Source organism: Apodemus sylvaticus, chromosome 2 (genome assembly GCF_947179515.1).
Source record: "Apodemus sylvaticus chromosome 2, mApoSyl1.1, whole genome shotgun sequence".
Taxonomy (NCBI): Eukaryota; Metazoa; Chordata; class Mammalia; order Rodentia; family Muridae; genus Apodemus; species Apodemus sylvaticus.
This window is the reverse complement of record NC_067473.1, coordinates 76,596,476-76,607,454: the sequence shown is the minus strand read 5'-3', so window position 1 is coordinate 76,607,454 and position 10,979 is coordinate 76,596,476. Positions and strand designations below refer to the sequence as shown.

Genomic DNA, 10,979 nt, shown 5'->3' with positions numbered 1-10,979 from the left:
CTCAGCAGTTAAAAGTATGACCTAGCCCGGTAGTGGCACATGCCTTTAGTCTCAGCACTTGAGAAGCAGAAGCAGGCAGATTTCTGAGTTCAGATTAGCCTGGTCTACAGAGTTAATTCCAGGACAGCCAGGGCTACACAGAGAAACCCCATCTGGAAACATAAAGAAGATGGAGAGGGAGGAGGCAGGGAGAGCAAAGCGAAGAGGGAGTGGGAGATGGTGGGTTTTTTATTTATTAATTTTGTTTTGTTTTGTCTTACTGGTGTTTGTGTGTGTCTGTGTTTAAAGTTGGGTGGGTAGGAAGGAGAGGAAGATCTGAGAGCAGTGGGGAAGAAATGATCAATATATATTGTATGAAAAAAAAACAATAATTTTTAAAAGGTGTGTACTGCTCTTGAGAGAACCAAAGTTAAGTTCCCAGCACCTAAGTTGGGCATCTCACAACTACCTGTGACTCCAAGCCCAGGAGATCCAAAGTCCTCCTCTGGGCTATACTCACACACACACATACATAATTAAAAATAAAAATTAAATCTTTTTTAGTCTAAACACAGCTTACTGTAAACCACCTTGTAGCTGGGTGAAGCTTTTGTTTGGTGGTTGGTTGGCTTGGTTTTCCTCTCTCTAGATTGGGACCAGCTCAACACTGATGTCCAGATTTGTGCATTTCAGTGTGCTTCGACTGTAGTCTGTCCACCCCGGTAGCCTCTCGGTGCACGGACAACAGCACAGAGACCTGGGGCTCTACCACAGACTGGGCTTCACATGGAGTATGGGGTCATGTGGGTGGAGGATGTCTTCTGAGAGGAGTTCTCGTCCTCATCATGGATTGCCCAGAGACCACAGACTTCATCCAGGCATCCATGGGAACTGGTTGGTTCTCACACCAGGATTTTAGGAGCAAGTCTCCTGAAGTCAGGGAATAAATTTGACAGACAGATCTGCAAAGCGTAAAGCTGAAATCAGATGCAAGTGGTGTTCATTAACCTAAACCATATGAGGAATTTGGCTGCAGGCTGAACTCCATCTACTGTCATCCTTGTCAGTCTATGCTCATACACACACACACACACACACCATCCATCCCCCTTCTACTCAGACCAGTGCTAAACTGTTATTGGTGGGAGTTGGAATTAGTGTGAATGAAATGAGTGGGTTGGAGAGGGCAGGTCACGTGTGTACCAAGTCCTTCTGGAAAAAGAAACAAAACAAAACTAGGGGTGGTGGAGAAACAAGGACAGAGCAGAACCAGTGGGGCTGAGGTTGGCAATGTAGAAAAGGGAAGAAAAGCAGTGGCAAAGAATGGTGTGTGTGTGTGTGTGTGTGTGTGTGTGTTCATGTGTGTCGTGGTGTGTTTGTGTGTCTGTACGTGTGTCCCCACATGACCCTGTGGGGTGTGTGTCTGTATATGTGCCCATATGTATGATGCCCATGTTCCGTGTGTGTGTGTGTGTGTGTGTGTGTGTGTGTGTGTGTGTGTGTGTAAAGAGAGAAAGAGAAGAAAGAGAAGCCAGGCTTTTAAGAAGTTTACAGGGGCCGGGCAGTGGTGGCGCACACCTGTAATCCCAGCACTCTGGGAGGCAGAGGCAGGCAGATTTCTGAGTTCGAGGCCAGCTTGGTCTATAGAGTGAGTTCCAGGACAGCCAGGGTTACATAGAGAAACCCTGTCTTGAAAAAAAAAAAAAAAAACAAATCCAAAAAACCAAAAAAAAAAAAAGTTTACGGGGTTAAATAAGAGTCCCTTGTTCAATGGCATTAGACCTTAGTCAAGCTTTAAGCTCCTTCTCTGACTTTCTTTTCTCTTTTTCTTTCTTTTGTTTGTTGTGGTTGTCGTTGCTTTTTGTTTTGTTTTGTTTTGAGACAAGATTTCTCTGTGTAGCCCTGGCAGTCCTGGAACTCACTCTGTAGACCAGGCTGGCCTCAGAAGAGATCTGCCTGCCTCTGCCTGCCTCTGCCTGCCTGGCTCCTAACTGTGTGGGCCTCTGTGGCATAGCAGCAGACCTTTAGAGAAAATGCTCAACTATCTGCATAGGTGAGTATTTCAATTTACCACTTCCTTATTAAGTGTACATTTTAACTCATACATGTTATAATAGACACAGAACCAAATTAGAAACAGATTGACCAAAAGAAATAGCCCAGAAAGAGATTCCAGAAAATGACCAAAGAATTCCCCTTTAGTCAAGGAGAAAAGCAAGTCCTGGGCAGACTATTATTTTGACTACAGTGTCAAAGTCCCAGGAAAGGAACAACTTTCCCACTTCCCCCAGAGTCTCTATGACTTGAAAATTGGTACTCAGATGATTTTGTTTGCCCTCAGGAGAGTTGGAGATTCTCACACCCAACAAGGCTCTAACCAGGCTCTGAGGCCTGCTGCTGGAGGACCTGCCACAGGAAAGGGGCTTCAGGCCGGGCCGTGGGCTTCTTACTTCAATAGGAATCATTTCACCCTGTGTTCTGCCTGTAGCACTTGGCTGGTGGCTCAAGAGGGAAAAGCGATCCAAGGTGAAATGGGGTCCCCATCTTCCAGCGGAGGCCTGAAGACAGGCATGGTCAGGTAACAAAGCATGCATAATAAAGTCCTGGGTGTTTTCAGAAAAACATCTGGAGATGGGGAAGGCAGGACTTCGAAAATACAGAGACCTTCCAGTGGGTATGGTCAGAGCAACAGGACATTTTATAAATCATAAGTCACTAACAGAAACTGGCCAAGCTCAAGGGCTTTGGGGAGGACCTGGGTGAATCCCGTGCAAGCAGAGGGATCGAACATGCCTTACAGGGATGTCCACTTGCACTGAACATGCAGAGGGATCGTACATGCCTTACAGGGATGTTCACTTGCACTGAACATGCAGAGGGATCGAACATGCCTTACAGGGATGTCCACTTGCACTGAACATGCAGAGGGATCGTACATGCCTTACAGGGATGTCCACTTTCACTGAACATGGAGTCTCATGTGCAGAATCAAAGAAGCAAATATCAGAATAATGGCTAAGAGACTTGCTCAGGCACTCATTTTAAACTCCCCACCATACTTTCTGCCTCTCCAAGAACATTGTCTTGAAGGAGACTACTCATTTATCAGACAGCATGTCATGCTGTCTAGACTTGCCTTGAACCCACCATGTAGCTGAGGATGACTGGGTTTCTGCCTCTGTTTCCTGAGTGTTAGGTTTACAAGCGTGCTGCTTGGTGACAAGTCTGGACAGGGAATGTTTCAGAGTTCCACTTGTCCCTTGCACTCTGGCCTCAAGAACACCAAGAGGGAATAAAAAGAGCTTCAGAAATGTTCTGAGAAAAAAAAATCCATAGTTTCAAAGATGTTTAGATTTCCTTCTTCAAAACAGTTTAAGAAAAAACTGCATACCGTCCCCTCCTGTTTCTGACACACAGATTCAAAAGAAGCAGCAAACACGCAAGAGGCACCGAGGAGCCATGGTTTGGTGTTAAATGTTGCTTATTCCAATGCGTATGGAGCACGGCTGACCGCTGAAGCCTCCGCCCTTTTTATTCTAGGAAAAGTTACTTGGCTTCCTCAGACCGAACACTCTAGGGAACATCTATAGGACAGCCGAGACTCAGATGTCTTGAGTACTGATGTGGAAATGGAGGTCCAGAGAGTTGGGAACCCTCAAGAATAGTCCAGTAGCTGGGCCAAAATCTGGTTTGCCAGACTACTGGTCAACACTGTCTCTGGTTAACCGGGCTTCAGTCTGTCCGCCTCACAAACAGTATACACAGAGAGCTGATAACAAGCCACAATTGTCAAGTTACACCTGCATCCCCCTTTGTTTAAAAAAAAAATCCCCATATGAGATCCGAGATCACGCACATAAGCCTCGAGTGTGTTCACCCACGCTGTCAGGTTTACGGTAGTTGCCCAAGCCTTGCTATCGGTGGTTTATCTTCATTGCCGTCCCACTGAAATAACATCGATCACAACGACCAGCGCTCTCGTTGCTGGGTGTGAAGGATAATGTGAAAATATTGATGCAAATGCCCAGTGTTTATCACGGTGCCATCATTTTGATGGCGACGAAGCTGAAGAAATCACTCCTTAACGAGGACACCCCAACCAAATTCCTCACCGCGCCACTTCACTAAGAGATGAAATCCTATCAGCCTAACTAAAGTTCTGTGCCACCTGGTTGAAATAAAGACAAGAAAACCAGGAAAAACTCCAGAGTGCGTGGTGGATATCAGTTTGTTCTCCCCAAAGGTTTATTAACCATATTTCTTCTACTAAAACATAAGTTGTTACAACGGCATTAAGTTCTTAAGGTGACGAGTACAAGTAAATCTCATGAGCAGTCAATACTGAACTGTGAGGAGTGTTTATGAATAATAATGCATTAGGAAAGGTCAACTGGGCCTTTGCGCTAAAAAGTTAAGTATCCTGTGCCCCTGCCCTGGATTTGTTTCCAAAGTATTCCTTATCGGCAGGGGGAGGCAAATGATCCCAGCAAACATTTTAAATGTGCGACGTGGCTTATCTATCTGTATTAATGATCCTATGGCAGTTGTTGTACTAACCTTATCACACGGAAGAGTAACAAGGGACACCTAAAGTGCAAGGAACGGGAGAAAGCAGCCGTCTAATCTCACAGACCCTTTCCTAACCCTGGCAATTTTCTGACTGTCAAGCGGAGTGAAAAATGAAAGTTGAGCTTTTACTGAGTTTTTGTAAAATCACAAAGAAGCTAAATGTTTTCAAATGGGCGACTTACTTAACACCATACAGTGCAAAGAGAGCCCAGATTAGATTATCCTCTGCGCCAAGTCCCGGCTCTGTGGGCTCTGCTAAGGAGCCCTGACAAGGCGGCAGGCGGGGGCTCTGGAGAACGCCACTCCTTCAGAGCTCTGAACTGCTCATCTGTGGACAGGCACACCAGAACTCCCGATCCCTGGAAAGCTTTCTCTTCCTTCCTTTCTCTTTAAGATTTATTTATTTAATGTGTATGAGTACTCTGTCTTCTGACACACACCAGAGGAGGGCGTTGGATCCCATTACAGATGGTTGTGAGCCACCCTATGGTTGCTGGGACTTGAACTCAGGAACTCTGGGAGAGCAGTCAGTGTTCTTGATCTCTAAGCCATCTCTTCAGCCCTGTAAAGTCCTTTTTCATGCAGTCTCTGTCCAGATGGTGGAGGCTCCAAGACTCCCTCTTTTAATTCCTTTTTAACGTTGACAACAAAAGACCTTGACCCCAAGACTCTTCTATCTCAGGGTACTTAAGAAACCAAGTAACTTTAGGATTGAAATTAAAATTTTTTGTTGTTTTTTTGGTTTGTTTTTTCTGGCTGCAAATGCTTGCCCTCACCACACACTGAGGTGGGGTGACCTCACCCCCTTCCACTTTCCATACCAGGTAATTTTATTTTTCATTATCCCTTTAATGCAGAGCAGGGCCACTGATTGCAAAAAAGCAGTTTGACTCTAGCAATAGGTCTTCTTCAGTAATCCTCACTGTCATGGAAATTCCAGCTGCTACAAGAATAAGAGGCTCAATCCATATTTGCCAGCTCTAATATGAAATCTGTCAGAGCCCAAATTAATGAGTTCCAAATTCCTTACATCACGATAACAGGTTAAGACTGGTCAATTAATTACATAAATCCTTCCCGATTCATTGTGCGTTTGCAGCCCAGATTGTGTCTTACATTACTCCGTGACACAAGGCCTTTTGGCTCCTGTTGTTCCGAAGAAAGGCCCCATTTAAGTGGAGGCTGCCTGCCACGGCAAAATGTTAAATGTCACACGTTAAATGTGCACTTTTCTGTAATTGCTTTTGTTAAAAAAAAAAAAAAAAAATTAAAGTACGGGCTCCTAACACAGCATCGTGCTGAGGGCTGGAACCGTACTGAGCAGCAGCTTGGGTAAGGAGACACCCGGCCCTGCCTCTAACAGTGCATACAGACTCTTCCGTACCCATGCTCTGCGCGAAGAGCCAGAAGGTTGTGATTGTGAAAATAAACCCAGTTCCTCTAAGAACAATACTAGCAAATATAGACTGTGGAATTTTTTTTTTTGAATGAAAGGATCAAAATCTGAGTCCAGCTTCTCGTCAGGTGTTAAGAGTGTATTAACATGTAACCCACACTAGACCTGGTTAACTAGAAAAGATAGGCACATTATACAAGAGTATAAGGTACATGTGTCATTCTTGTTGACAAAAAGGATGCTCCTAGTGGCTTTGCTATTTAGATTTATAACTGATATGCACCTATAGAGAATAGAATTGAGCTCAGAGAATAGAACGGACTCAGAAGGCCATAAAATTATCCGGGCCAAATGTTTTCTTTTCCTTTCTATGTCCAAATGAGCTTGGAGTCCCAGCTAGGTGATCTGCTGTGACATGACTCTCAACACCTAGTGCCATCTCCCCTTTCACCGCTCTGTCTTGCTTTGTGGCCCGATGCAAATATAGCCTGACCCATCTCACCACAGGCTTGAAGTCTGGAGAGCACAAGCGGGCAGATGATGCTCTCTCTGAGCATAGACTGCAGGGAATCAACGCGCCACGCTGCCCGACAGCGACCCCGTCCGTCCTCCCGTGGCCTCGCACCACCGGTCAGCCTCAAGGGATCTGGCTCAGAAACTTGAGGACTTGCAACTCCCCCACGCGCTACCCTGAACCCTAACGCACGCCAATTCTTCCCCAGGGGCAAAAGTCCCGCTCCGGGGCGCAACCGGGTCAGACGTGAGAAGAACGTTTATTGGGCTCCGGTCTGGAAGGTTCTAGGCTCCGGGAATACATGCACAGCGCAGCGTGGGGTCTGCTAAGGCTGGAGCTAAAGGAGCCATGTGCACTCTTGGCGGGCGGCGTCTGAAGAACAAAGGCCCACGTGCCTCCCCCACCCACGCCCGGCACGTGTGCGGTGGCTTTGTTTGGTCCTCACTGTCTGGGTGCGGGACGCTGGCGGTGCCCGAGGCAGGTGGGCCGTGGTAAATCGCTCTCCACCCGCCCACTCCAAATGGCTTCCTCCCATCCCCCACCTGGTTCCGCAGAGCAGTTGCTATGGGTTACCAGGGCGGTTGCTATGGGTTACCCAACCAAGGAAGTGGGAGCATGCGTGGGATGGCAGGAGCTTGCGGGCTGCCGAGCTAAGGCCCATGGGGTGGGGGTGGGGGTGGGGGTGGGGGTGGGGGTGGGGCTGAGCTATAAAGAAGGCCCAGGTAAGAGACAAATCCACGCTATGCCACGCAGAGCTTGCTGGCTTCGGCAGCATCTCTGCTTCTCTTTAGCTTAAAGAGTGGATTCTGCAGACATTTTTGTAGCTTAGTGTTCTTCTCTCCCTCTTTTCTAATTTATCTTTTGAAAATAAGTCTTTGGAATTTTGAAGGAAAAGGGTCATGAACTACAAGAGTTTGCGCTGCTAAAATAAATTAGTGTCCAATGCACTGTTTTTAACAAGGACCTAGAAGTTTCCAGCAAGAGGAAAAGGGTTTGACTTAAAGGGTTGACAATGATGACTGGACTGTAAAATGCATGCAGCCAAGAACAAAGCCCCAAATCCGTTGTAAATGTATCAAAATCCAAGGGAATTGTTTCTTTACATGCTAAATTATTTTTAGTTCCATTTTATTAAAATGTCTGCATTTCTTGACTTGCAAAGAAAGCTGTATCTCTGCCTTTAATGAATGTCAAGTTGCCACAACTAAGTTCAGACATTTTATGCTTGAAAATGTGCTCATAGCAAATTAAGAAATGGTTTTCTTCCGAAACAAAACTGTATTGAAATAAATGTTTTCTCTGTGGAAAAGACACCATTGTATTCATCCAGCACCAGCTAACTAATTTAAATATTAAAAGGAAGACGATTTGGAAACAGAATAAGCCTTCCTAATTTTTGTACTTAAAAAAAAAATTAGGCCTTGCATGAAAAAGGCTCAATCCTGACAACGTTATTGTACACATTTAACCTGATAATAGGCCCTTAAAGAAGTGCTGAAATAAAGAAGCTGGGTTCAAAACAACATCCAGCTGCCACCACTGGATATAACATGGATAAACTAAATAAATTTGATTAAATTCTTAATGTCGTGTAAGAAGTTTTATGCTTTTGCTGCTCCACGTTTGCTAATAACTTGTTTGTATTGGATTGAAAATTGAAGTAGACCTGAAGAGCTCTGGCAAAATATATTTAGTATCTTAAGGAATGACAAATGATTGACGACAAACATTTGTGGTTTCCCCTAGTGGTTTTTTTTTAAACTGAAAATTCTAACTACAATGAAAATCACTTTTTTAGCAAAGGAGACTTTAAGTCTTTTTTTTGTTTTGTTTTGTTTTTTTGTTTTTTTGTTTTTTGTTTTTTTTCGAGACAAGGTTTCTCTGTATAGCCCTGGCTGTCCTGGAACTCACTCTGTAGACCAGGCTGACCTCGAACTCAGAAATCCATCTGCCTCTGTCTCCCAGAGTGCTGGGATTACAGGTGTACGCCACCACTGCCCAGCCGGAGACTTTAAGTCTTAAGTAACAGGTTGTTGACTCTCATTGCTGACACCTTCAGCCACTTATAAAGCCAACTTTAAAACAAAATACAGAGGACTATGACCTTCCCGGTGCTAAGTCTGCAGAAAACTCTAGAAAAATCAAGTTTTGCTGCATGTAAACCATAAGGCATCCGGAATTAGGATTCTTAAAGCTTAATTAGAAAGAGCACTAAATGTATCCTCTGCTTAGTTACATGTTACATACTTCGCTACTTGCTTTCCTACAGACTTGAGCATATGAAAGCACAGGACCCACTGGAAACTGAAGTTCATCTAAATATCTCCTCCCCAGAAAGTCAGTGTGAAGAAACTCCTGTCAGCTGCTATGACAGGAAAAGCAGAGCAAATACAACCACACTGAGCATCACACCAAGCTTACCAAAGCTCTTCAATAAGAAATCACCAGTAAGTAAAAAAAGAAATATATTCTCCTATGTCAAGTAAGTGATCGAACAAAGGTTTGGGTTTTTTTTTCATGTTTAATGTGAAAACAGTGACTGTGGAGTTTACGGAGCAAACATGAAGCATCACTTCACAGTAACTTCGAAGGTTACATTATGTCACCAAGAAGTAGTATGATAACTGATGTCACAATCTATGCTTTCCAAGAAATGCCATAAAGCATAAATGGTATGAATTCATCTATGCTGCTGAGGAGTGAGGGCTGCTCTGAAACTTTACATACAGCTGCGTAATGGAATCGCTTCCTTTTGGCATTAAAATAGAGACAATTAGAGGACACGGTTAACAGGATCTAAAATAAGACATAAATCAAAATATTTATAGAAGTTTAACTATATTTCAGACAGAACTTAAAAAAATCATTCTTATTCCAAATTGAATGTTTGTTTCGTTTTTACAATTCTCTGTAACAAGCATCTCAAAGGACATTTCAATAACTTTTTATTAATGCAATAACTCTACGTACCCAAGTAAATGGCTGCTTTTTGCAACAGCTTTTGCACGGAGAGTGGGAGCCACTCATTGGAAGCAACAAGTTATCCTGCTTGGGTGAGAGATCCTTCCGCTGGCTCCCAGAGATACCTGGGAAGGTTCTGGGGAGCCTTTGGCTAATTATCCCAGGAAAAATGCTGCCTCGTCCGAAACTGGAAGCTCATGGTGGACCCAAGACACCTTATCTTTGAGCCACTTTAAAAAAAAAAAAAGTTATTTTATTCAAATTAAGCCAATCTTCTGGGAGACACCTAAGAAGAAAGGGCTTCACTTCTCGAACATGAGCTCTGACTTGAGTAACCCAAGTTCCACTCCCAAATTACTGAAATATTTATGAGTAAAATTAACTCTTATAAAAACCTTCTTCTAACTGAAGAAATGAACAGCAAGGAGCCACCCCCAACAGAAGTTACCTGGTGACTTTTTTTTAATGTACATTTTTTTTAAATGACAGAAAATAAATCATAAGCTACGTTCCTAATTGCACAATGGTAAAAGAATGACTTGTCGCCAGAAGCCGTGCTTACACTGATTTCGGACGGTGAGAATGTATTTCTATATCTGTGTATGGCAAATTTAAGCAAAATTACAAAGACTTGTTTTTTCCCTCCTAAGATGTAAATTTTTTTTTTTAGTACATCTCTATTTGTGAGACACATTTTCCATTTACACATGATACAGTATACTGGAAAGCTTAAATACTCTTAAATATTTCAATCAAATACCTGAAGGCAAAGTATTTTCCAGAGAAGTCCCCACAAACCAGAGCCACGTGTCAGAGCGGCAGGCAGTCTGCTGCGCCACGACTCCATGCTCTGGCTCCAGTCCCACACTGTTTACAGCAACTTCTCACTGATACGCCAAGGATGCCCTGTCTGGCTCTAAATGCTGCTAACGCACCTAGCTCTTCACAATTCAGTTAAGAGCAACTGTGTATACATAGCATAACTCCTTTCACTGGAGAGCAGGATCATATTTACAAGTATTGGATAGCAATAAAGGGTCACATGGCATTCACAGACCTTATAGCTTCACCCAGAAGCTCGGCTAGAGTCGGACAACATAAAACTAATAATAATAACCCACCACTTTAAGAATTTCACTACCTAGGATGCTGACAGTGGCGCTGGGTAAGAATCTATTACAAGCAAGCATTCCTTCTGGCTGGGCACAGTCCCGTTCCTAAGCCCTAGAATTCCTTCTCAGGACTCCTGCAGAGCTGGGCTCGGTTTACATCCACTGCTGTCATCACTACTGTGTCCAAGCCCAGAGGATGAACTGGAAAAGAAGAGAGGGGGAAAATAATAAAAAGAGGAAATTGGTTTTCACAACACACTCAAAGCCTGAGTAACAGAGGGGAACTTTAATTATCTCCAGTCACAAAGAGAGACAGGAAATTTGGACTTTTAATTAGCCATTTGGAGTGCAGTTGGATATTTTTTTAGCTAGATAATTTAAACGCGAATAATTCAAGTCTGACTAAATGAAAGTCACATAATCAGAATGCAGATAATTGAATTTCTGC

At 43.7% G+C, this 10,979-nt stretch overlaps 1 protein-coding gene across 9 annotated transcripts in view; it reads right to left on the bottom strand.

The window, feature by feature from the left end:
• Positions 1-9,650: 9,650 nt before the first annotated feature.
• The window catches only part of Snx10 (sorting nexin 10), a 62,798-nt gene continuing 61,469 nt past the window's right edge, over positions 9,651-10,979 (bottom strand). For all 9 annotated transcript variants that reach the window (XM_052173735.1, XM_052173733.1, XM_052173732.1 and 6 more), the window contains one exon: positions 9,651-10,732. In XM_052173735.1, coding sequence (XP_052029695.1) covers positions 10,657-10,732 — 76 coding nt within the window. In that variant the 3' untranslated portion in view covers positions 9,651-10,656. The remainder of the gene's footprint in view (positions 10,733-10,979) is intronic.